Genomic DNA, 27,457 nt, shown 5'->3' with positions numbered 1-27,457 from the left:
TGTTACACAACAAAGTTGTGGGTAGCCCTAAATCTCTTACACATGCACCTATTGGCAAGCAACCCCTCCTCCGCAGTAAGACCCATGGAGAATTACCACATTTTCAACAATAAGCTGCAGATTCCTACAGTCCTATCACTGACATTTCCACTAGAGTCACCTCTTACATTACTAAAAGCAACAAAGCTCTTATCAAGAGTCTCTGTTTTAACATTTGGACCAATATGGTTACAAACCATTTGCCCATATCTATAGATGCCTCCTATGTGGACAGTATCACCCAAGCAGGATGAAGCTTTGCTTTGTGGCGAGTTCTTATTTTTTGTGTTGGTGGTACCGAGAGTTAGATCGGCAAATGCATCAGACGGCAAGGCCAGATCCATCCGGGGAGAATTAAAGTAACACAGAGCTTGGAGATCAACAAAGTACCCTAGTTGCTATTCTGACCGTAGAGAGACAATGTTTTCTTGGTTTTGTTATTCAAAATTATGAATAAAGGGTTAGCTTTTTGAGTGTATGGGAGAAATGTCAAAATCCTTAAAAGTTTACCAATATACTGAATGTGTCAACTGCCGATCATCTTGTTCAAGCTTCAACAAGTTATATTACAAATGCTATGCTATTGGTACAACATTGATAATACTAATAATACAGTAATACCATTGTCATAGTCCCATAGCCATTGCAATTTCAAAGTGATGCAACGCAGAGAGGGTAATATTTGGTTGTAAAGGGGAAGAAAAGAGTGCCACATGCAATAGGGTAGAGGAAGGACATACAAACAAATATGTTGCAAACAAAGGAGGCAATTCTTTGGTGCAAAAAAGAAACATGCTAACCATTGACGATCTTCATAGTAAAATCCAGCAGATCAATCTGGTGTTGGAACCACTACCTACCTACCATTGCAAGAACAGACAAGCACAATGTAAGTTGTCATCGTTTCTTTGCATAATAAGTTTTTGCAATTAGGCTCGCTTTCAGTACAATGTTGAGAGGACCTATACCTAGTCACGTATGAAGGAGATGGGGGATATTCCCTAGATAAGCTATGATTGATCCTTAGTATAGACAGATTTTTCACTAACTGAAAGTGTCCTTGCATGAAGCAACCAACAACATTTAATATTGTTAATTCAAGAGCTTGGATTTGCACACTATTACACAGAACAAAGTCAGTCCATGAATTGGGTGATTTCTAAATAAAAAGGATAAGAATTAGCATTTGCCTTAACATACGGGAAAGGGGACGCCGTGACCATGCCGCCTTCTTATTAGAAAAAATAAAAACATAAACTCAAAGTTGTCTTTTGCGTACCAAGAGTAGTCTAATATTTTATCTTCCAAAACAAAGATGAATGTGAATCATCGGTTGCATACCTTAATGAAGCACTCTCCACTTCAAGAAACCCCAACATCTCAGACCTCAACAAATACAACAATCGCGAGTGTCGCGGCTGTTTTTTCTCTAATACTCGAATATATGCTTTCAAGCCAAGCCACAACACTTCTATTTTCTTCAAATGAAGAACTGGATGAACACCAGTTCCATTAACTGTAAAAATCCTTCTTCTAATGAGTCGGTGCATGTACCTGATAATACATTCAAAATTATGTCATTAAAGGTAAGAAAGTAACAATACTGGAGAAAATAATAACAGATTGAGAGAAAGATTCCTGATTCAGGAATCTGTGAACTTGCAATAGCTAAAATCACAATCCACATGTGCACTATTCATATGAGAAAAGTACCAAAGATTTGGGCATAATCACATCTAAAGTATTATTTAGTATAAGTTGAGCTAATATTTCCACATCCTATCTGTTACACACACATTAGTTGTTAAGAAATTCTTGGTGTGAAAAAAATTACCTCAGTGAACTCATGATCATTTCATAATACTGCTCTGCTTGAAGAGTGCAAACCTTCGACAGATTGCAGACATAACAGTGGAACTTCATCGAACAAAGTAGAAAAGCTTGGTAAATGTTTAATCTAACAGTGGCAGCAGAATTGATGTTCGAATCGTAAAATATTGGATGGCATTTTGGCTGCAGGTAACTGCATAGCTTATCCTTCAAATAGCAACTTGGTTTATTTTGCCACTGGACAGTAAGAGTAGAACTCACATGGATATTCAAATACCTGTCAATCACATGTAAGACTTGTTACTTCATATCAGCCCTGTTGATGCCCATGAATTACGAATAGATTCTTGATGACTGTCATAACCTAAGATGTCTTACACTCATACATATGGTGATGTTGATGTAAGTGAGCTGCGTAGGAAATATGGTTTTGATTATCTCCAGAGATTTAACAGATAGATCACAACAATGCCTTACCACTGTCTTGGATAGGGTGGTTTTACTTTTTGCCTTCTTCAGTTGTCAATTGTGCTCAAACAAGGACCACTAGTAATCATCATTGGAGCTTGATATCTTTTGCTGTGACACGGGGATTTGGCAAGAGAAGAGCAAGTGGTATCCATCAAGGTTCTCTTTGCCTATGGTCAAGATTGTGGGAGGAGCAGCATGGAATTCCTTTTGCTTATTTTGTATTCCAAAGGACACTGTGTATTGACCAAGTGAGAGATTGTCTACGAAGTGATTTGCTTCTTTTGCATTTCTGTGTTCTCAGAAATCTCATCCTGATTAGAAATACACAAAGTGGGGAGAATTTGGTGAGGGTGATCTCTAAATTGGGGAGATCACATCCACCAAAAACCGGCTTTGAGAATAGGGTATGTCGACAACAATGTGGAATTCAGCATATCCTATATTACACTGAAAACGGAATAAATTGCAAGTTCCAACTAGCTTAGTTGGTAAAACCTTTGGGAGATGATACCATATGTCTGGAGGGTTCAAATTTCAAACCCGCCAGCATCCCAGTTAACGCAAGTTACTAATTTTGTTTAAAACAGGTTTTCCTAACAAAAAACCTATGCTACATGGACACGCCATATTTTAAAAATAATCAGTGTCGGATATCCACGTGGCCGTGTAGGACACGACACGGACACATATTGTATGTGATATGCCTCAAGTTTTCATATTTCAGTGTCGGACACTTCATATCCCAGTCGTATACGACACACGTGTCCGTGTCAATGTAACTTAGCAAAAACCAAAAAATAAAGAACAAATTCTGGTTGTTAGGAAAAAAAGCATAAAAGCAACCTTGTATAGTCAGCCTGGATTTCCAATGTGCAGAAGTTGATAAGCAAACCACTCCATGGAAGAAACGATATACCATCATCCCCCATATACATTTTTTTAGATGGAAGACCAGACAGCTCGCCCAGATCAAAGTTCATACAGGATTTTGACTCATTGATGAAGCAACTGTAGTCTCGGAACCCTCTCTGCAACCTTGTAAAGAAGCTAGTAGCCTGCTCCTTTGAAGTCGATATAAAAAGAAAGTCGTCAATAAACCTGAGTAGGGCATGCTCAGGACCTGTTGGGGTATTCTGCTCTTCATCTTTCTCTGTTGGACCATTACTTTGACAAATCAATTCTCCTGATAAATTTGTTTTGGCAGATTTTGAAGTGTGAGGCTCTTGAATTTTTTCGAGAAAAGGAAAAATCACATTTCTTTCCATGTGAGCATAGTAATATGAACAAAGAAGGCTCGACACAGCACTCCCTTGAGGTATACCAACTTCCTGTAAGTAAAATTGTTTCTCCAGCAGTAACATGTTCCACTTCACGTGTTGATAAAGATCCTGGTAGAGCTGTGCCTTCCATACCATTTTGCTCGTCTCCTGAAACATAGACCAATGAGTAGATTGTACAATATATCACTCATTCCACAGTAAAATTGTAGATATTCGATAAGTAGTTTCCACTTGTTCTTTGTGATACGTTTAATTTAATTATGTATTCCACCGTTGGAATAACCGTTATATACTCATGACTGAAAAAGCACATATAGCCACATGCCCAGATGATAAGAACAGTAATGTTCCTTCATTCTTCAGCATTTAACCTCATTCACTCATGCATGTAACCCTAATTTCATGAACCAAACACAGGCTGTCTGTCTGATACAAAGGTCCTAATTTCAGCTACCACATTTTGATTTGGGACAGGCACATGCCTATTAACATGTCAAGAGTGGGCACACACCCAGCAATAACTGCCACCCCTCAAACTTGAAGCTCTCATGACCAGTCACTGTTATTTTAAGGATCGCTAGTCTTACATGGTGCATATAGAGTTCTATGGCACTTCAATGGGTGTGTGACTTCTATGGCACAGGCAATTTTTTTTTTTTTTTGATTGGCAAACCTGTTTTAAATGAGATAAGGAACTCTTTGATGTTGGCGGGGTTCGAGCCCCTGACCTCTGGTATCATCACCCAAAGGATTTACCACTTTGCAAAAAAAAATGTGTGGGCAAACTTGTTTTTAACAAGATCAGTAACTCAATAGTGAGTAGCGGGGTTCGAGCCCCAGACCTCTGGTATCATCACCCAAAAGTTTTACCAACTAAGCGATTAAGGGATTCATCTTCCTTTGGTCGAAGTCTTGAGAGGAGTGGACAGACACACCATTCTGAGAGTTTATGTTCAGATGGGGTTCCTTGCTAGGTCATGCTTTAAGACAGTTTCTTTGCTTTACGTTATCTCAGTTGTAGCCTTTTCTTGTATTGCTCGTGTTTGTCTTTCTTTTTGATGCACTTGAACGGGATATCTTTTCCTACAAATTTGACACTATGGTTACATATACTTTTTTTTTAACTATAAAAAAAAAAAAAAAAAAAAAATCAGCCCTCGCATACAAACATATCAAGTATAACAGCTAAAACTTATGGTAAGAGTACCGATATCCTAATACGGAACCTCTACCAAACAGGAAAAAAACATGACATGCCGCAATACATGGAAAGAGCAATGTTGGTACTGAAATTTAGTGCTAAACCATCAATACCATTGTTATCAAACTCCGGATGATTCATCAAGAAAAGAATCAAAGCAGTATAAAGTGCAAACTGCAAATCAAGAAAACAATGTCTGCCAAACCTGCAAATTGAAGATTATACCTGATTGGTAAGAACACGGTGTAATACACGGAAGGGAACAGATGGGGCAGATTTCATAGTAGCAGTGCCCATAGTTGGATCCAACAACTTTTGGCCATAATGAACCCATAAACACTTCTTTGTGCAGACAACTTCAGATGAGAATTGTAACAGATACTCCTCATTCAGCATGACATCTTTCATCACACTAAGCAATTTATCTTGGTTAACAGAATCAAAGGCTTTAGATATATCACAAATGACAATATAAACACTTGGAACTGTACTGGATCTACTCTTCAAACCACTAAGAAACGGGCATAACTTTTTGTAGACATCATTATAGTTGAACACAGATGACCCCAACTTTTCGGGATTCTTCATCTTAAGTCCTTTTAGAACGGCACCCAGATCCCGAAGAACATCATTCACAGGCTTAAAACAACTCTGTGTGTTATGAGAAGATTTTTGTAGATGACTTCGAATAGGAAATTTTGAAGATGCTTTAAGATTTGCTAGTACCCTCATTCCATTTTCTTTTGGACAAAATCTGACTTTCGAAAAACCAAATGAGTTTTTTCTTAGAATACTCGATAGAGATTTATCACTCAACAAACGGTAATTCTGTTCTCTCAAACAAGTAACACCTTTACTAGACATCTTCTCCCATGTTGGCTTACGGTAATAAAACATATCAAGTTTTCCACCCTCTACTTCTGTGACATAGAAGCTGGACTGCACTATGGGAACAACTAGACGTGAAAAGAGCCAATAGATCCAATAAGAGAATAGATTGTTTTTCAGAATAGCCATGACTTCACTGAACTTTTGGTAATCGTTAATCAATTTTTCACCTGTCTCAGGCGCGTGATTATTCATGTAGCACGAAGAATACCAATTTGACAAGAGTGGTACACATGATGTTTTTAAACCATGCATACACTGCTTCAAACTGAAATTCTCAAACTTTCTCAAATGGACAAACTTTGAAATATTTCTCCTTAATGCTCTCCAGTTTGAAGGTGCTCCAACCAATTCTAGAGGAACTATACTCCTACAAACATTCCATATAAATGAAACCACTTGACTTTTAAGACAGTACCTCCCATGCTTAAAGTTATGATCAAAGGCTCTCGAACTTCTCTGGCAAAGTTTCTGCTGCAATAAATTCACATGCAAACTCGAATTTTCCAGTGGTTGGATGCAGTCTTTCTGAAAGAAATCAAAACAACCTTAATTAAACAACATTGTCTGTAATATACCTCCCCAAAAGCAAACAACTGCAAAACATGATTCTCGCATAAACAACTCAGATTACCACCAAATATAACCTACATATGTTTGGGAAAAAATTAGTTACAAAATAAGATGACCTAGAAATGTTTTAAAAAATTAACCCAAAAACAAAGTTGATCAAGTAACCATGTATACAATCAGACCGAAGTGTTAGAATTCAAAAGATAATAAGACAATCATAGACAATAGATGTTAACAGAGAAAATTATAAATTCACAATAAAATATCACCAAATCTTAATCTACGTGTAATTCCACATAGTATTTCTCTGAAACATACATGATTCATGCACATCACTTTAATACAACTAATTATGATAAATACTACAAAATAAGAAGCAAACATCTCCTCACATGTAAGCTAACCTTAAGCATAGGCTCGGCTTCTCCCATAGTAGACATTTCCAAGGCTTCGACTGTATAATGTTTATCCATCAACTTCGAATGGTGGCAGATTCGAACTTTGTGTAGAAGGCACTTAAGCAACTTACGAAGTGAGTGAAATCTGATGAAAACAGAACATAACAATAAAAAAACAAGGAGAAATATCACCCAAAAAAAAACTAAACAAAATTTTGGCCCACGAGTAATGCCTTGTGCAGCAGCAAATTATTAAGAAGTCTTACATTTTGTTTTTAACAATGAGAAATTAATAACTCTCGACACTCTCTCAAACACTAATTCAACTTCTCTCTGTGTTGTCTCCTCTTCTTTTCCTTGTCTTATTGGTTTCACTATTGTTAATATCGTCTTAACTCTCCTAGCATTATCATTAACATGGGATTGAAGCTCCAGGTTTGGATCATTGTTTAACATTTTCCAAGAGTACAAAATGGCAATTTTACCCAACCCAAGGGTATCCGACCAGCCCAAACCCTATTAGGATGGATATGGTAAGGCCCTGGGATGGATCTGGGATTTGTAATTGTATCCGAGATGGGTTTGGGACTTGTTGAGATGTTTAGTCCCACATGGAATATGGTAACCACACATAAAATTATATAAGTCTTAGGGCCTCCCCACTTATCCCCAATTGGTTTTTAGTTGGATGCTCATCTATTTAATAAGCTAAGGTTTTTTTTAGCACTACAGGACAAAATTACAAACAAAGGACGGTCCAGATCTATTTTAAGAAAATCTAACGGTTGTTGAGTTTGAACCCTTCGTCATTTCTATTGTCTTCTTCCCTCACTGCATTCTTTTCAACAACACCCAGTTGAAACACTACTCTTCCTCGCTGCAACAACTTTAACCATAATGACACCATTTCAAGAAACCCACCTAGAGTTAAGACACCAAGTTCAGCTCAGTACCACTCATTTAATTCCAAAGAGACTCATGTTATAAAACTCCTTAACCGATCTTGCAAAGAAGGTAACTACACTGAAGCACTTTATATTCTTGAGTCTAATGTGAGTAATGGCTACAAACCACATGTTATTTTTTGTACAAAACTCATGAAAGGCTTCTTTAATTCAAGAAATGTCTCAAAAGTTGTTCGGGTCATGGAGATTTTGGAGTTATACGGAGAGCCTGATGTGTTTGCGTTAATTAGCGGGCTATGTAAGGCGAATAGGATTGAGTTTGCAACCAAAGTTTTAGACCGAGGATGTTTGCCTGATGTGGTTACTTATAATATACTCATAGGTAGTCCTTGTAGTAGGGGGAAAAAGCAGTGGTTTTGAAGCAGTGGTTATGATATTGATAAGTACTGTGTCTCTTCGTTCTACATATTCTTCTGCAAGTGCTCACTAATGAAAACTGTAATGTGAGTACGAATCGGAAGTAGGTTTTATATCCTTCTCTTAGTTGGAATTGGTTAATATGAATTTTCCAAAGCAGAATGCCTTATTTTTCACATGCTGTAGTTCATTGTATATCTTGGAATTTAGTGTGCAGATTGATCAAATAGTTTGATTGCTTTTAGGCTTTCTCTTTGCTCTTTCCATTTCTCACTCACATTTCAAGTAGGCCACTGGCATTGTTTTTCTCTTCTCTTTTCAACATGGCGAGCTTGGGCCTCTGCTTCACTTTGCTTCCTATCACCATTTTGCTTCGGTCAGTGCACTTTTTATTGCTATATAGAAATGCTATTACCTTCTAAGGATAGTAAGAAACAAGGATGTTGTAAATATCTATCCTTCGGAAAACTGAAAAGTGAAATTTCTTATCTTGAAATCACAGTAACCTCTGGTAGACTTCTATCTCTATTAATTCCCTGCTAACTGATAGGGGGAACCATTTACTGGTGAACATCGATAACTCACTCCCATGGTTTACAATTCCAAATTAGGATAAGGTTTTATACTTTTTGTCTAGGTTCGGTTTTGATGTCTTTAGGCGAAAATTTAAAGTGGTATTAGAAGTCAGATGCTATTCAGTGTGGTATAAATTATTTGGATTTGTCACTATGCTTATAACCACTGTTAAGGAGGTACTCAGTCTCACAGTGGACATGGGTCATGGGGAGCAATTTGGACTGCTTTATATTGGTGCTGCTTTCATTAGATATTTGTCAATTATTTATCAAACCTGAATAGAAAATTGTTTTACTTCATGTTGTTAATCAACACCATTTTTTAGGTAGTATTTGAATTTTATTTTTTACTTCCAAGTGAGAGGATTGTAGTGGTGTGGTTTTGTTCATGGTATTCATGGTTTTGTTCAGGAGGATATTCATGAGCTTCTCTTGAGTTTCACAGAAATTGGTTAGAGCTCCCCTAAACCAATATTCCAGGTATAATATTTCACCCGCTTTTGTTCTTAGAACTCTCCTTATTAAACCATCATTTCAGTTATGATACTATTTAACTTCTGCATAATTTCCTTTCTAGGCAATCATGGTGAAAGAGCGAATTCAGGTTGTGCAAGAGCGAATTGCAACAGTATGAAATACTATTATGTGATTTCACTTTGTGTCATAACCACTTTTAAATATCACTTGAACATAGTCCCGAGTAACGAAATTGTTTTTTTTTTACCTAGATTTACACACACCCACACACATATATATTTGTCCAGTTACATATCTATCAACATATTAACGGGCGATCTTAGGTCGTATCTTAGGTCGCGACTTCATTACCACAAACTGGAGAAATGAAAGAGAGGGGAAAGGAGTCGTTAATTCACACAGTCAAGTCCATAGCACGACATCCTGTTACGCCTCCCAATCCGATATATGTGCCTCCCCATCGAAGATATGCTACGCCCCCGAATCTGATATATGTGCCTCATAATCGAAAATCTACTCCTCCATTTGATGTGCTTCATAATCGAAGATCTACTCCTGCTCCATCTGTTGTGCCTCATAATCGAAGATCTCCTCCTTCTCCATCTGTTGTGCCTCCTAATCGAAGACCTAATGCAGCTCCCAATAGGCTATCTATTATGCCTCCTAATCGAAAATTTACTGCAGCTCCCAATAGGCTATATGTTGTGCCTCCTAATCGAAAATCCACTGCAGTTCCCACTAGGCTATATGTTGTGCCTCCTAATCGAAGTTCTATTGCGGTTCCCAATATGTTATCTGTTGTGCCTCCCAGCCAAAGATCTATTGTACCTCCTAATCGGAGATGCAGATAACGTCTTCAAGAGAAAGGGAAATGCAAGTGCCTATAGATCACGATCAAATGACTATAGCACAACAAAATCGGAGACAGAGAGAAAAAGATGTTATGTCTGATTACATAGCAGATTCCTTTAAGAAGACGAGGTCAACGTATGAAGTTGGGTCCTTTTCATCAATGTATGATATCTCTTATAGAGAAAACCAACCTCCAGTCACAAAAGATGTAACAATGCAAAGTTGTGAGGATAACACTATGTAAGTTAAGTGCTTAAATTCTCACTCTTATGTTAAGTTTCAACATACCGTAAATCGTGATATATCATAAATCTATTTTTACAATGATCATGATATGACTGGATTTGACAAAAGTGAAGAAGAAATTCTTAATCCTAATAGAGGCCATGCGCTTCCAGTTCCAAATCGCCGTCACTTTTTGGAAAAGATAGATGTTCTTTGTCCATGTTGTTCGGCCCTTCATTGGAAAAATGAACAATTATCGAAATCAAGGCGCAACCGACATTTATTTGGAACTTGTTGTTTACAAGGAAAAGTTAAGCTACCGCTTCTTTCTCCACTGCCTCCGGCACTTAAATCTTTATTCGAAGGATATAATAAACGTGCAAGATTATTCCGTGAGCATATTCGGCAATACAACGTGTGTAATGCCTTTACCAGTCTTGGTTGCAAATTTAATGATCATGTGTTACATGGACGTGGTCCTACCTCATTCACTGTTCATGGAGAGTTGCGGCATCAAATCGGTTCATTGTTGCCTGATCCAGGGATGGAACCTAAGTTTTCACAACTTTATATTTATGATCCCCTAGTTGCTTTGGATCACCGCCACAATCGTAATCCGAATTTGTCAAGGGAAGTGTTGAAAATTGTACAAGAAACTCTTCTGCAGACCCACAAATTTTGTGATATATATAAGCAAGCATTTGAGGTTTTAACTGAAAATGCTTCTGAGAATAATAATGTTCCGGTCCATCTACACTATGATCCGCGTTCAGATAGACGAAGGTACAATCTTTCCGATAACCGATGAGATTGCGTTGATATTGCACCGAGATGGGAGTAAGATTGATGTCATCGCGTGATATTGTACCGGCAGAGAGAAGGGCATGAGTTGGAACGGATAAGCGAATGTCATCCCGCTTTATTTGCCTTTGCATTATGTTCTTTCGTTTCCTTATGGGGATTTGGGTTGGTCACTTGATTTGAAGTTGTGGGACGGAAGAGAAATGCTCCAAGCAATGCAAGACTCACCCAATTATTGTATTACGCTACCTTGTTTGTTTGAACGACCTACGAGTACTCATCCATCTTCTTTGGGGTGTAAATTGTTGCATGAATTTTGGTTGATGCTTGGGGATGCATATGAACGTAGAACCGGTGCGATACATTAGACTAAATCAAGACACCATCCGTTCGGATGTGTATAAGTGCTTGACGGATGTGCACGCGAGGGATTAAGTCGATCAAATTGGGCTAACGGTTCATTTTGCCTTCCTCGCATGTTGGAAGTCCAAGGCACATATACGAGATTTTTCAGGATTCAATAGCTATCACCCGACACTATAAGCACCCAGATATTTTTCTTACGGTGACTGCAAACCCTAATTGGCAGGACATTAAAGATGCGCTCAAAGAACAACAAACTTCGACACTTCGGCATTAAATAGTTGCACGGGTATTCGAGCTGAAACGAAAAGCAATTATGAAAGAAATCTTGAAGAATGATATCTTCGGCCGGATGGTTGCATATGTCTATACCATTAAATTTCAGAAATGCGGTCTTCCACACATGTATTGCATTTTATTTCTCGCGCATGATGACAAGATCCGAAACAGTGAGCAAGTGGATAAATTTGTATGTGCTGAATTCCCAAACCCGACACCACCCCCGCATTGTTTGAAACAGTGAAGAAGTGCATGGTTCATGGCCCCTTGTGGCGATCGAGATCCGAGTGCTTCATGTATGGAAAATGGTCGATGCACCAAAGGCTATCCAAAAGAGTTTGTAGAGGAAACAATTATGGATAAAAAAGGGTACTCCATTTACCGAAAATGCGACACTGCCAAGAAATATTTTGTGAAGAGAAAGAATAAAATGGTTAAAATTGATAATGGAGATGTTGTTCCCTACAATGCATATATCGTGCGAAATGTTTGACCGCCATATCAATGTTGAAGTTTGTGCATCGTGTCAAGTCATTAAATATATTAACAAGTACATCTACAAAGACTATGACAAAGCAGCAAATTGGTGGTGGCGGGATCAAATGATGAGATTCAACAATATATCGATGCAAAGTACATTAGACCAACAGAAGCTACATGACATCTATTTCAGAATCCAATGCATAAAGAGTTTCCAAGTGTCCAACGATTGGCGCTTCATTTGGAAGGCATACATAGGGTTGTTTTCAATAGCAAAGAGCCCATGGATGCAATTCTTACCCGAGCCAGAGACCAAACTTCAACACTGACAGCTTTCTTTAAGCGTTGTGCTGAAGATCCAAATGCACGAGCATATACCTATCAAGAATTTCCACGACACTATGTTTTCCACAAAGACTCTCAAGAGTGGACTCCTAGGACTCAGGGACCTTCCATTAGTAGGATGTATTTTGCAAACCCTAATGCCGGAGAGAGATTTTATCTACGCTACTTACTGTTGTAAAAGGGCCTACCTCCTTTACATCTCTTTATAAAGTCAGTGATACTGTGTACAGCACATACAAAGAAGCATGTATTGCCCGTGGGAAATTGTTGGAAGTTCGAAGATGAGTGGATACAATGCCTAGAAGAGGCGGCGATAATGAAAACCGGATATCAATGCGGACGTTGTTTTGTGTAATTCTTTTAGAGTGTCATCCGTTTCACGACCGGATCTACTTTGGAACAAATTTGCATCGAATATATGTGATGATCTTGGATCGCGGCTTCAACAAAACATGGCATCCCGGATCCAACTGATGAACAAATAACAGATTACGGCTTATATCTGGTAGAACAAATCCTTTTAGAATCTGGGAAGACATTGGAAGATTTCCCGCCCATGTCAAAGCAAAAAGGGGATTGGAGCAAAATTGTTGGCAATAGGCTCATTTGGGAGCAACGCCAACTTCAGCATGAAGGAATAGGAGAAGAGGCCACAGTTGATGTGAGTCGTCTTAATGACGAACAACTTCATGTTTACACTAATGTGACTGATTCAGTATATGGTGACAAGGGTAAACTTTTCTTTTTGAATGGAGCAGCTGGTACAGGGAAAACTTTTTATATAATACAATTGCAAAAGGCTGCCGCTGCAAAGACATGGGTCTTATTGTCATCATGGTGGCATCATCGGAATTGCATCTTTGTTATTAATGCGGTGGGACGACCGCTTCATTCTACATTTAAGATTCCAATTGATGTGATGGATACCATTTTTTTGCGGCTTTGCTAAACATTCGACCTTGTCGACCTATTTAAAGAAACAAAACTAATTATTTGGGGACGAGGTGCCCATGCAACATAGATACCGTGTTGTTGAGGCCGTGGATAGAACACTTCAAGATATTTGCAGAAACAAGAAGATATTTGGTGGTATCACTACAGTTCGGTGGTGATTTTCGACAAACACTACCTGTTATACCGTTAGGCTAGAGAGAGTAATTTGTTGGTGCATCACTACGGCGCTCTTTCCTTTGGAGTTATTTAGAAATTTTCCATTTGGTACAAAACATGCAGCTTGAAATGGCGGAGTCCGAGAATGTCGAATTCGCCGATTTTTTGTTGGAGGTGTGCTATTAATGCCTTCAAATTAGAATGTTTTTTCTCTATTAGTTCCATATATAAACGAACTATTTTAGAAACTAAAGAATTCAGTTTTTGCTTTGATTCATTTAGATTGGTTCGAATCCCAAAGAATGCGTACAATTACGAATGGAATCCGCAAGTATACCAATATCCAAGAACTCATCTTCTCTGTCTATCCCCAATTGGATGTTATGGACACACCGTCTCCAACTTTCTTAACTGATCGTACTATTCTTGCTGCCCGTAATGATGATGTGAGTGCAATTAATGAGGTTGCACTGAATTTGTTCCCTGGTGAAGCACTCGAGTATTTGGCTGCAGATAAAATTATCGAAGATGATATTGATAATCCAAGTGGGGCTCACTATCCCACCGAGTTTCTCAACTCCCTCGACCCTTCTAGCTTACCACCTTTCAATCTCAAGTTAAAACCTGGATGCCCTATAATGTTGTTCAGGAACATAGCACCTAAAAATGTCATTTGCAATAGGACACGACTTATGGTGCTTCAATGTGCGAGTAAAGTCCTTCAAGCCAAAATTTTGACTAGAGAGAAAGCTGGAAATCCGATACTCATCCCAAGAATATCTCTGGCTCCCTCAAATTCAAAGTTGCCTTTCAAACTATCAAGGCCACAATTCCCTGTTCCACTAGCTTATTTCATGACAATTAATAGGTCGCAAGGTCAGTCAGTGAAATATGTTAGCATTGATTTGAGGACATCGGTTTTCAGTCATGGACAACTCTATGTGGCCATGTCCAGATATACTTCTTCAAAAAAATATCCGTTTTTCTTCCACCTAATGCAAAAAAATTGTACCACAAATGTCGTGTACCCAGAAGTTCTTCTCTAAGGACATCAATACCAATGACAAAAGCAAGTAAGAAATTAAAGAATACTACTTTTATTAATTTAGAAATTAAAGAATATGTTGTATCTATATATATATACTATATAAGTTTTATGATTTTTTTTTTTTTTTTTTTTTTTTTTATGATAGCGTGGATACTTAAAAGTAAGAATAGAGATTATTTCATTTTGAGAACCATCTCTTTTGTAAACAATATGCTAAATGTATCAAGTCTAAAAAAATCATGTGTATGTGGTTTGCTTGCAGGTACCAAGTTAAATTGCCAGAATTTTTCTGCGACCTGATTGCAATCATTGCTCCATGGCGCATTTATCCATATGGTAGCAAAATGATATAAACAGTATGCATAGAAGGAAAAATGAGAGAAATGAAGAACTTGACCAGTGGGCATGGAGTATTTATTTTATTTTATTTTATTTTTCCCTTTTGTTACTAGAATTAGCCCCAGGTGAAAAATTATGCAAAATTTTCTTTAATGTTTAATGAGTTGTTTTTTAGTTTTAAAAGTAATTTGTGTTATGTATAAATATGAAGTTATATATTTTGGTATGGTTGATCTATGAGAATTGTATTATTTGATTTTCAGGTTATGACATGATTTAGGTTTTTGAAATGTTGAAAATACAAATGAGACTCTACTGGATTTTTTTATTTTAAAAAAAAAAATGATGATGCTCTTAATTAAAGACTCTCTCCCCTTATTTTCCTCATTCTCATTCTGATATGTGTTGAATTAATGAATGTGTAAAGGTATGTATAATGAGTTGGTTTGTGAGAAATGAAATGCATAGAATTGCAATCATTAAGCTCACTTGAGTATGTGTATGAAATGATTATAGAGTATAAAACTGTTGGAAATTGTTATATCATCGATCCAATGCTACTATAGAGATGGTCTCTTGGGGTGTTGTTGAAAAGCAATGTGTTTAGAGTGCTGACTGGCACGGGCATTCACTAGTCTTTAATAAGATGGAACCGGGCGTTATATATGTCACAAAACCGACCCGATTATATAATTTTATCTATGAGTCCTATCCAACTCTAAATAGAAATTATATTTATGAAGTTGATTTAAAGTTTATGTTGCTGATGTTGTCACATAGTGCTATTTTGTTACCTAAAATAAGGGTATGGAAACATCATTTCAGGTAGCAGTTTTGCCTTAATTGCAGTATTTTGTTGACTACAACAGTGATATTGATAGCAGGACCCAAGTAGCGCGATCAAGTCAGTGGGAGTGTGCTGCAGCCAAAGAGTGCACAGTCAAATTGGTGTTACGGTTATAGGTTGCATTACACTTTCAGTTTTCAGTCAAACCACAACGGAACGTTTACAAGTATTCACGCCAAAACCATCATTTCTCGGAATACTATAACTGTGTATAATTTTCTGGCGAAAGGGGGAGTAGACCGTAATTCTATTTATTTTGTGTTTGAATATGTATATTTACAGCTTGGGGAGGAGAGTTGATAAATGTATTGGTATTTAAGAAAGATAGTATATTTTGGGTTTAAAGAAAGATCTTATATTGTATCACCACATATTCTGGGAATGTGGTAAGTGAGTAGGAGCTTTATTTTCTTCCTATATTTTGTATTGAGCATCTTGAAACCGGAAATTATAAACAGAAGCTAAGCATAGAGATAATGTTATCTCTCTGCACTCTCTCAAACCCTAATTCAACTTCTCTTTTTGTTGTCTACTCTTCTTCCTGTCTTACTGATTTCACTATCGCTAATATCATCTCAGTTATCCTAGCATTAATGTGTGGAGAGTTGACACATTAATATGCTAAGGAACCAGTGAAAGGTGATGAAGAGGAGACAGAGAAGTGGAATTGAAGATGGTTGTATAGAGTGTTGTGGAGAGTAATAGTCTCTATACTCTACATCTACTTATAATACTACTTTGGTGTCAAGATAGCCAATACCCAACAAACAATAAGAAGAACATAATACTCCTAACCACTATACACATTTATAGAAGATGTGGGGTTACAATATAATAGCTTTCCTTAAACCCATGATACTACATCTTTCCAAAATAATAATATATTCTTAACATAAGTAAAAGATGATTTTCAAACATACAGCACATGAACTGAAGAGAATGAATCTCACTGAAACTCAAAGCCACAGATAAAATCATCTGGGTGTTAGCGTGTAACCTTCTGAACTTCATAATCAAGCTCACTTGAAACAGTTGGATGAAATCAATATAACAAAGAAAAAAACAGACACTTATTATGGATACTTAAGTTACATCTCATCTGTTATGAATCATGAGTAGTGTACGACTTATGTTGTTGCTCATTTATTGCATTATGTGTTACAATTCACTTATTCCTTTCTTTACATGCCGACTTGTTTTTACTATTGGATGTAATAACTTGTGATGTGTTATTGTTGCTCAACTTGTTCATTTGATGATCATTGGTTGTGACTTGTACTTGTGAGTTATGATCTTAGTGTATTCATTTAAACAATTAATGGTCATTTTCCTTTTCCTTTTCTTTTTCAATTAAAATTATCTTGTACAATTTTTGAAGAAATGTGGCCCTGAACTCTTGAACCCCTGTTGGGCTGGGCGCCTCTCAAATATTACCTTCATGGACAAATTCTGGGGGTATAACTACAAGGATCTCACAATCTCATATTCTCATATAATACCAATATTTCTCATCTTCAGCTATAATAGTACGATAAAACACCAAATACAATCCTTCTCCCAACGGAAAGAGAGAAAGTGACCAAGAATCAGACAGATTCCAAAGGAACAAGGAAATTTATATAGCAACTTTATCAATTATAATAAAATTATGTAGCATTAACAAAACTGCAAATAGGCCAAAATCGTCATTTGTAGGGTTCACACAAAATGAATAGCAGTTTAAACGCAATATATTACATCAATTAAATGCTTAACTTACAAGCATGGAGATCCCTTGAGACAAAACTGACACTTCAGAGCGCATGGCAAAGACATAAACACCAGGTTTTCATCAGATATGCCAAAGATATCCTTGAAGACGTGCATTGCACCAGTATCACTGGTCTTTGATGTATTCAATATGTCTAGAGATTATTAAAGTTACATCAGAAAATAAATAATGCTACAAGATGTAATATTGTCATTTAAGCCAGGCTAGAATGTCAAAAAGTCAAACAGAAAGAATGCAACGATGTCATATTTAAGCAGGCCAGAATATTGAAAGGCCATAGCCAATTCAAAGCTTTCTTTAGTAACTAGGGTATCTGGTACCTCCAACTTAAGCATGTTTAGTAATCAGTGTAACCATTAAATAAGGCTCCTAACACTCCCAGGCCATGCAACCCCAACTTCTCATATGTCCATACTTGGAATGGAATCATACAATGAAAATCCTTTAAATGATCCCAAGAGCTATCATTTGGGTCAGTACAAATCCAAAATGAAAAGGGAGCCTGAAACAATACCAGGCGAGTAACTTTTCAGAAAGATCCAAATAGCAAACTCCCCGAGAAAGAACAATTGACAAGGTACCGACTTCAGCATACAGTTTTGTATAACTTAAGAAAGGTTAGAGATAAATACATAAATAGAGAAAAAATTGTTGCATATCTCTTTTTCCCCCGAGTCAGGTGATAGAGTGAATCCCGATGACACAAAAAAATAATAATAGCATGTTGAAATGAAGAAAAAGTGCATCCTGGTATCAAAATGAAGCAAATGTGGATTGTATATATGAGAAATTTAGAATGAAGCAAAAGTGCATTATGAAAAAAAAACATAAGACTTGAAGCAGATCTGGGGAAGGATACGTTTTTTGGGAAATAGGGAAGCAAAACAGTTGGACTTATAAAATATGCCTTTTCTGTTAATTAGTTCACCCTGCGCAACTTTTTGCGGCGTTTGCAGCATCCAAAAACAGAGGCACTGACAAAACCTGAAGTTAAGGTCACATGCTAACAAAACAAATAAGAAGAAAAAAAAACAATGATAACAGACATAAACTACTATAATCTTACAAAACACTGAAAGAAAAAATAAATTAATCACACTTGCGATTTATCAGGGTAAATACAATAACTTCCCTAAAAAATAGTAACGATTTTATTGGTATTGTGACTTTCCCTATCTTGTTATAATAACTCCGCATCCCACAAATAGATTCAAGCACAGAAGGTCATGGTGTACCGTGTACGTGTTGTAAGGTTTAACCCCAACCAACAAGTTTGGCACTTTTGGATGCCTTCCCCATATGTTCTTCAATTTCTGTTATGAAATATCATAAATGTGTACCGTATTTTTCCTTTTGGTATCGTAAAGAACATACTACTATTAATACTCAGATTTACACTAAAGAAAAATTACTCGGACACCACCATTTTTAGGGAATAAAATCTCCATAAGCAATTTCAACATGGGTTGACACTCAAACTCGTAGATCTCTCTATCCCTATCAGATTGGCACTCATACTTGTAGATCTCTCTATCCCTATCAGGATAATCCACATCAGCAGATTGGTCATATTTCATGAATAAAAAGGGCACCCAATAGATTATATATTAACCATTAACTCCATCCTTTCTAACTATCCTCCTAGCATTCCTTGGCATCAGGTATCTAATTAACAAGTCAGGGAGGCACATGAAAATTTACTGCAGAAAGAACCAATATTTTGTAATTAAGAAATATCAGAATCAGCATTTCTTCTGTTTGATAGAAGAACTTGGCAAAAGAAAATTTGCAAAAATCATCTCTTAATGGCTTACCACTACACAGCAAATATTGAATCTAACCTTTTTCTTAGACTCCTGCAAGTGAACTGTCCCCACAGAGTGATGGCAAGAGCCGATACTTATGTTATGCGTGTTTAGGGTCTCTGTATAATCAGTAGTATCAGTGGGAGCAGTCAGTACCACTGCAAAACTCAGTCGCCTGCACCTTTTGCGGCGTTCCCAACTAAATGGTCGTGCTCTCTTCTTTGAGTTTGCATTTTTCTTGTTTGTCTTTTGGAGACATCCCCTACCGGATTTGCTTCTAATATTTGCAATGCATGTGCTTGGAAAATTTGTGTCAGAGGTAATGCCTTGACCGCTACATTGTCCAACATGATTTCTTTGTGATACCTCTCCAAAATTCAGTTGCCTGCACCTTTTGCGCCGCTGCCAACTAAATAGTCTTGTTCGCTTCTTTGAATTTATGTTTTCCTTATCTATCCTTTGGAGAGATTCACTACTGATATCCTTTTTATCACTGCCACTGCAAGTGCTTGGCATAATTGCTACAGAGGTACTCATTTGTAAACTCCATCCTCCAATATCATTTCTCTGATTATAACCAACATGATGATTAACAGAACTTGCAGAGCCATCATAACCCAGTGAAGGTTGAGTAAGAATTTCGACATCCAAGTTGAATTTGTCTTCATCATTTTTTCTTTTCTTCTTGGAGAGTTCTGACAAGAAGAGAAAACTTAATGTCACTTTTTCTATCAAGTCAAACTTCTTACTACAGTGGATGGCAAATAAATAAATTACCAACGAATTCAATCAAGACAATATGGCATGACACTTAAAGAAGTAAATAACTGTAATGGGAATGAGCAATAGATAGTAAAAGGTTAACTACTCTAGTTAACTGGATAAAATATTGTCAAAAGGGTCAGCTTCGCCACAAAAAAAAGTTAGTAGTATTTTTTATTTTTTTATATATTTCTTTTTACTAAATAAGTAAGATTTATCATGGTCCAGTTGAATTGATTAGTCATTATTATACCCTATTTGTAAAAAGTAGCTACTTAAATTAACTTCAAATAAGTACGTAGGGTCAGCTTCGCCACAAAAAAAAGTTAGTAGTATTTTTTAAACTTTTTCTAAATACCTAAGAAAATAAATTAGTCATTATTAAACCCAAGGTAAAACTTCACCTAGAAAATAAATTCAAACCCAATGTTCTGTGGATATGATATACTCACTATAAAATATCATCTCCACAAAATTTCAGCTCATTTGGAAACCTCTAACATTGGCAAAAAATTATTGCAAAAACTCGACATTTCTGGAACGTTAGATTTCTTTTTAAAAATAACAACAATTTTTATCTATGTTAGAGGTTTCCAAATGAGCTAAAATTTTGTGAAGATGATCTTTATGGTGAGTATATCATATCCACAAAACATTGGGGTTGAATTCATTTTATAGGTGAAATTTTACCTACGTACTTATTTTAAGTTAACTTAAGTAGTTACTTTTTAGAGAATGACTATATGTGTGTGTGTGTGTGTGTGTGTGTGTGTGTGTGTGTGCGAGCGCACTAGAACAGGAAAACTTTAGGTACATAGCAATCGAGAAAAACATTCATATAGCGAAGTAGGAGGAGAATCAAAGTATCATGATAAAAGAGCTGTCTGACGTAGTGTGGTATTATCTTGCAAACTAATGAGAAACTTCATTGATAAATTAAGTACAACAGTGTACAAAAAGTAGGGGTGATGGCGTGATTGTGCCATTTGTTCGATGCTAAGACATTCCAACTAGGTTACCACCCCTTGGGCCATAATTCCCCATAGGATGATAACATGACTTTTCCTGTACAACTTGACATGATTTGGTGTAATCAGTTAACTAGATGAGTTTGATATCCAAGAACAGGTGATTACCGTTCAAGACAAGTGGAAGCAACTCAGTGTGAGTGCAATGTTCAAATGCATCTTCACTTGGTAAGAAACTTATACCAAGCGAGGCCTAATAACATTTAGCAATTAAAAGAGAACAGCAAGTCTCCTACAATGTCAAGCCTGCGCTAAACAACTACTTTACTCAAACTAAAATAGCATGATGACGAAAAAAATGAATAGTTTAAATGATCGAAAACTTCTAACAAGAAACATAACTCTAAAGTGATTACCAGATGAATCAGGTAAAGGGTGTTGGAATGCTGGAGCATTTATATCTTTTGAGAATTTGGAGCAGAAATCACTAATGGGAAAGCCTGACACCTGATGGTGATCCCCATGCTCAAGGGGCAAAAATATAGATACAAACTTCAAAAGATGCACCATGATATCATCTCCAATCTGAAAAAAATTAGAAGTTTTAACTCAAATGAACAACTAGAAACAGAATATATCAAAGATATAGTAACTAAAGCAAACATGGTAAAGCCAGAAAAGCTCTTTGTGTAAGTTCGTTGTACGTATATATGTATGTTTTCTGTCTGCCAACACACCCGGTGCACACTCCTGAGGCAGGATTATAAGACTCCTAACACAATGAGTTAAGGGATGATTTGTTTAAGTGACAGTCACATTGTGGAGATCATCCACACCAAAAGCCAGATATCCAGTATTTCTAACTGTTCGCATTTATGTTTATGACAAGATGGACACCCTCCATCTCCCCATGTCCACTCCTCTTTTGATTGATAGAATTGTTAGAACTCCAATGTCAATAATCCTGACATCGGTGTGAGAATATATTCTCCACAAGAAAGAAGTCAAAGAACAGCCCTTGTTTCATGTTGATTTGGGAACACATAAAAGGGTTTCACAGGTAGGGGTGTCACAGTAACTTGAATGGCAAGAACAGCATAAGCTCAAACACGTGAGGGCTATACTGTTGAGCACTTACCCTCTTTTGGAAAAGACTCCAAGCTGAGGTAGTCAAAAGATCCACAACTTTGCTCGATTGAGAACACTGCCAAAAATAGATAAACAATGCAACGCCATAAGGAACCACTAAAAAAAATGAACATCAAGTAAGAGTTCTAGATTTGGATATTGAAATTTTCTATAAAATTGACAAACAAATTGACTTTCCCCTCACATGTGCAAGTCATGTTTACTTGAGATATATATGTACAATATGGATAATGGTCCACGTTCTACAAGTCTCCTTTTCTAGTAACGGTTTCTTCGAATAATGGGAATACGATACTCGAACTAATCTGTTCTTCTGAAGAACTGATATATTCATCAGTTCTGCTTGATTTCCACAAATCAAGCAGTTTAGAGATACCCAACATTTGAATACAAGAATTAAGCATTGTTGACTTCAACCCCCAACCCAAAACCCTGAGAAGGGTGAGATACTGAGATGTACCTTTTGTCATTTATCAGGGGTGAGTAATCTTTTGGTAAAGCACTCTAGTTTAGTAGTTTTGTTATGAGATGCATATGTTGACACCAACTCATTATGCAGACTACAAAACACATAACTAAATTTTGACATTTTGAATGTGATTCTTCAAAGCAATTCTAGTGTTGTAAGAATTTTAAGTTGAGATCGTACTGATTATCTCAACAAAGGAATTGTCAAACTACAAAGTGGTCCTTTTTCAAATTATCTATAGTGCCTACCGTTAAGTCATTTATTGGTATAGACATCACTAGATAGAGCTCACAGCAGACGATCTCACATGCTATCATACCCTCAGTTTTTGAATTTCGATTGAGGTTCAGTCGTTCATTTAAAAGGAATACTGTTGGAAAAAGTTGAACTATGAAATTCATTCTAGGCGTATATGCTATATCTGTTTTGTATATTGCGGTAAAACTTAATTTCATCTGAAGGAGCTAACAACTACGAGGTTTTCACTCTCTTAGGACTTGTTTCCTTTTCTTCTTCAAAATGTAAATAAATTTTAAAAATAAAAATAAAAATAAAAACATTAACTAATAAGGGATCCAATGAATAACAGAATAACAACAAAGTTTGTGTTTGAGACCCCTACAGCCCTCCCAGAAAGTGTACCTCCACAATGAGTTAATGGCTGGTTTTTGCCTTGTCATAACTTAATTTCAGTTTGCAATTTACTTTACGGTCCACAATTTTTCAATTTTGTAATTACATTGGCCAAGGCTAGACATACGAAATGAGCTGATTTTTGGTGGACATGATCTACATTGTAGGAATCTTCTCCACCATAAAAACAGCCACAAACTAATTGTGTAGTTCCACTTTTGGGTGGGGATGACAATAAGGGAAGTAATTGTAGCCTGACCGAAAGACATGTTATATACTTTTATATATAATCAGAAAGAAATATGACACTTGCCTTATTGTAACCACTGCATATCGCATTAGGAGATACTTGAACATCGTGCATTGTCATCTCTATAATCCTCTTAACAATCTGAAAAATTATACAAAGTAGTAGATTGCAAATACATCACGATGAAAATTATTTATATGAAAAGGAAAAGAAAAATGCTTCATCGGTTATATCCTCCAAAGTTCTCAAGGATTTGTTTGATTGACTGCTGGAGAGTTTATTTATTTACTAGAAAATCAAACTTTTCAGCAGTACTTCATTTTTGAAAAATCAGATTTTCCCATTAATCATACACATTAGCACATTATGTTACAAATGAAAGTAAGAAAGACTAATTTCACGAAGAAAAACGAGTACTGAAATCAACAACCCCAATCCTGAGCGATTAGGCCAAGTTTTATTAACATTTTGCATGAAGAGATAGTAGAAACAGGAAAATGCATGAATGCCCATGCAACTGTGTGTGCCTGTGTGTGTGTGTGTGTGTGAGTGAGAGAGAGAGAGACCTGTTGCTGAGACCATCGGCAACCAGAGTAGAAGAAGGAAAGAGGAGGTGCATTATCAGAAACTACTGCATAGCTCTCAGTGAGAAGCTTTTTATAATCAGAAGGATCGTCTCGTTGCAAAAGATACAACATTGATGAATCAGAGCTGCCGCTGCTGCAAAAAAAGCAGCATTTTCCTTTACACCGGCAGCACTTCTTTGATGGTGGTGGTGGTTGAGTGTGCAGCAAACCGATTGTTGTTTCTGCTAATGTGTGTGCTTGCCTGCCGTAAATCCTCCTAAGAACTTCCGGAATTATCCATTTACTCTTGTTCTTTGCTTCCTGAATTTATAGAGGGACGATATTTGTGCTTTCTTTATACTATAGTAGAATTACAAACACACACAAAAAGGAAAGGTGATTTAGGCAGGAAGTTATAAACTCAACCTATTTGCAGCCACAAGGCTTAGTATTCATGGCCACATATAAAGAAACATGGCAAGGCCAATGTGTTTTGAAACGTGTTAAGTTGATGCAAACCAGTCTAGGTGAAATTAGTGGAGTCTCTAACTCTCTATCGCTCTGCACAAAGATTTCACCGAACAAAAATGAAAATTATGAGGTTTGTATACTCATTATACCTGATATTGAATGGAATGAGTAGATGACAGGTTTGATTTGATGCATAGCCAACCGGCTGCAGTTTATTATCTTTAAGATTCTCCTTCGGCTTCATTTAAGTTTCCTAATGCACTTCCGGAACTATGGACTAAACATGTAATTGATTTTGGTTATCAGTATGTTATTTCATGTTGAAGTTACGACTAATAAACAATGCGGCTGCAATAGCAAAACCCCACCCCACCCCCACCCATCCCCCAAAAGAACAAAAAAAGGGTAATATAGTTACAACTGTCAAATTAACCTGAGGCTCAATCAGACCGAGTCCAACCATCTAAATGTGATATATAATCACTAAATAGTCAACCTTAGCATATTTAAAGGTCAGGCCACACCTCTGAGAGCTAGTAAGGGATTAAACTTTGAGGCTCTAACCTGGCACACATTCAGCCATCGAGTTTTACTAGTGGCTGATAGTATTTTGTTTATTCTATTCCAGTATCAGTTATAGATCGCGTCTACTCTTACTCTATTTTTCGGGATAATGCATCTACTCTTACTTGATTTCCTCATTCTTTTGCACTCTTAAATTTTATTACCTTTTTAATTACTTTTAAAGTAAGAATAATTGGCTCGAGAGAGTTTAATTATACAATATTATGTAACTTTATATTACTTATCTACTGGAATTCTCTTACATAATTAAACGTGTGAATGATGATTTACTTTTGTAGGAGGATGATAAACCATGTCTAGCGTCTTATGCTGGACAATACCTCCGGAAACACCTAGTTCCTAAGAAGAATCAGATGAATGCTTTTTTACAGTCATTTCGATAGCAATGCTCGTAGTAAGTGGTTGTGAGCACTAGGACGGTACCGAAATTGGAATCGCAATACCTATTGATATTCAAACTTGCAAATTAACAAAACTTACAGGGCCATCAGAACCAGATGAATGCTGAGTAAGAACATCGGAGTCCAAGCACAATTTGCCTTCCCTATTGACTCTTTTCCGCTTTTTGGAGACTTCTGCCAAGAAGGGAAATTTCATATCACTCGGCTTACAATGGTTTACAGAGTCACGTTATACTTCCTAAATAATGGACAGGAAATATGCACACAACCGATCCATTTAGTCAAGACAATGTTCAATTACAGAAGAATACCGGAAATGAATACAACTTACAACCATAACTTAATTACCAGATTGATCAGGTAAAGGCCGCTGAAATGCTGCAGCATTTAAACCTTTTGAGAACTTGGAGCATAAGCCGCTAATAGGAAAGCCGGAGACCTGATGGTGATTCCCACGCCCAACGGGCAAAAATATAGATACAAACTTCAAAAGGTGTACCATGACATCATCTCCAATCTGGATGTGTTGTAAATTTTAACTCCAATGAACAACTAGAAACAAAAAATACATTACGAAAATAGCAACTTAAGAAAAAAGGGAATGAGATATGACGTCTTTACGTATATAGCCCTATCTATGTAGTTAAGTGTGACAATGCACCCACAGAGGAAGACACACAGATGCAGTAAGGTAAAAAGCAAACATCAAAGTTTATTCATATATTAAAAAAGGGGTTCAAGCTTTTCTACTGTTTTGCCGTCCCTTTCTCCTGCTCCCACCTAGACCCCTACCTTAGATACCAGTGTATCAACAGACACACAGAGACACATTTGAGGCAGGATCTCACCAGCACCCCATTGATTATTTTAACAAAAAGTTAAGGGTTGATTCTTTTTCAGAGACTAGCTTGTTAGGGAGATCATCCTTGCCAAAAGACAGATAACCACTACTTTTATGTTTATGATAAGTGGGCAGCCTCCAACAGACAATACTATCTTCCCATATCGAATCATCAGAGTGAGATATAGTTCATTACAAGGAAAAATTAAACCTTTGCGCATGTCCATATGGACAACAGAAGTGTCACAAACTCAAGATAGACATATATACAAACTCATACACATGAGGGTGACATACAGACATTGTTATTACAATAAGCACATACCCTTTCTTGGAAAAGACTCCAAGCTGAGGTAGTCAAAAGATCCACAGAAACGCTTGATTGAGCAAACTGCAAAAAAAAAAATAATAATAATAAGAATATTGTAAAAAAAATAAAAATGACTAATCAGATAGATATACATATCACACGCTTACCTTATTATAACCATTACATATAACATTTTTACGTGATACTTGTACATCACCCATTATCCTCTCAATAGTCCTCCTCACAATCTGAAAACATTACACATATATAACCAACCATACACCATAATCAATTCTACATTAATTAGTATACGACGTACTTGTTGCTGAGACCAACGGCAACCAGAATATAATAAAGAAAGAGGGGGTGCATTATCGTCAATTACAGCATAGGTTCTAGTAAGTAGCTTTTTATAATCAGGTGGATCGGTTCGGCGTATAAGAAATGAGTCGACGTCATTACCACAGCAGAAAAGACAGATTTGTCCTCTGCAACGGATGCATGGTAAAGATGATGATGAAGTTGAGGAGGTTTGAGTAGTAGTAGGGAGTAATGAGAGGATGGTTTGTGATAATGTGCGTGCTTTGTTATGGTATATTCTCCATACTACTTCAGGTACTCTTCTCTGCTTCCTCTTCTTTCTCGCCATTGAAAAAATGAGATAGAGATTTGGGGAAGTGTTTTTATTAGTGGCTTCTAGGAGAAGTCATTGAGTTGGGCGGGAAGTGTGATG

The 27,457-nt window shown here is 36.8% G+C and overlaps 1 protein-coding gene and 1 long non-coding RNA gene across 10 annotated transcripts; one reads left to right on the top strand and one right to left on the bottom strand.

The window, feature by feature from the left end:
- Nucleotides 1–581: 581 nt before the first annotated feature.
- Nucleotides 582–27,457, bottom strand: TERT (telomerase reverse transcriptase). Of its 8 annotated transcripts, none has more exons than XM_086569364.1 (18): nucleotides 27,044–27,457; nucleotides 26,892–26,972; nucleotides 26,740–26,805; nucleotides 25,922–26,090; nucleotides 25,653–25,747; nucleotides 24,117–24,437; nucleotides 23,614–23,691; nucleotides 22,188–22,253; nucleotides 21,466–21,634; nucleotides 19,356–20,014; nucleotides 18,374–18,488; nucleotides 17,503–17,647; nucleotides 6,687–6,825; nucleotides 5,047–6,237; nucleotides 3,184–3,767; nucleotides 1,874–2,146; nucleotides 1,381–1,593; nucleotides 582–899 (listed from the first exon to the last, which is right to left on the bottom strand). In XM_086569364.1, the coding sequence occupies exons 1-18, from the start codon at nucleotides 27,371–27,373 to the stop codon at nucleotides 896–898; spliced, it is 4,698 nt and encodes a 1,565-aa protein (XP_086425490.1). In that variant the 5' UTR covers nucleotides 27,374–27,457; the 3' UTR covers nucleotides 582–895. The 8 variants fall into 8 exon arrangements, with proteins under 8 accessions (XP_086425490.1, XP_086425494.1, XP_086425488.1 ...); XM_086569368.1 differs by lacking the exon at nucleotides 582–899 and having other exon boundaries at nucleotides 1,180–1,593; nucleotides 3,184–3,523; nucleotides 3,662–3,767; XM_086569362.1 differs by lacking the exon at nucleotides 582–899 and having other exon boundaries at nucleotides 1,180–1,593.
- Nucleotides 7,531–16,221, top strand: LOC147494882 (uncharacterized). Of its 2 annotated transcripts, XR_015200273.1 has the most exons (4): nucleotides 7,531–8,378; nucleotides 8,989–9,057; nucleotides 9,155–9,205; nucleotides 14,820–16,221. It is a non-coding gene; the product is annotated as an uncharacterized LOC147494882 (long non-coding RNA). The 2 variants fall into 2 exon arrangements; XR_015200272.1 differs by having other exon boundaries at nucleotides 7,531–9,057.

The sequence above is a fragment of the Coptis chinensis genome, chromosome 6 (assembly GCF_015680905.1).
Source record: "Coptis chinensis isolate HL-2020 chromosome 6, ASM1568090v1, whole genome shotgun sequence".
Taxonomy (NCBI): Eukaryota; Viridiplantae; Streptophyta; class Magnoliopsida; order Ranunculales; family Ranunculaceae; genus Coptis; species Coptis chinensis.
The sequence above is the reverse complement of the archived record's forward strand: the minus strand, read 5'-3'. Positions and strand labels throughout refer to the sequence as shown.

Bases quoted from the DNA above. Each gene is read 5' to 3' on its own strand.
- TERT (XM_086569362.1), bottom strand. From the start codon at position 27,373: ATGGCGAGAAAGAAGAGGAAGCAGAGAAGAGTACCTGAAGTAGTATGG. The intron at 26,806-26,891 runs GTAAGCGTGTGA...TTTTTTTTGCAG, and splicing joins TATGTAATGGTTATAATAAG to TTTGCTCAATCAAGCGTTTC. The intron at 26,091-26,739 runs GTATGTGCTTAT...CAACACATCCAG, and splicing joins GGAGTCTTTTCCAAGAAAGG to ATTGGAGATGATGTCATGGT.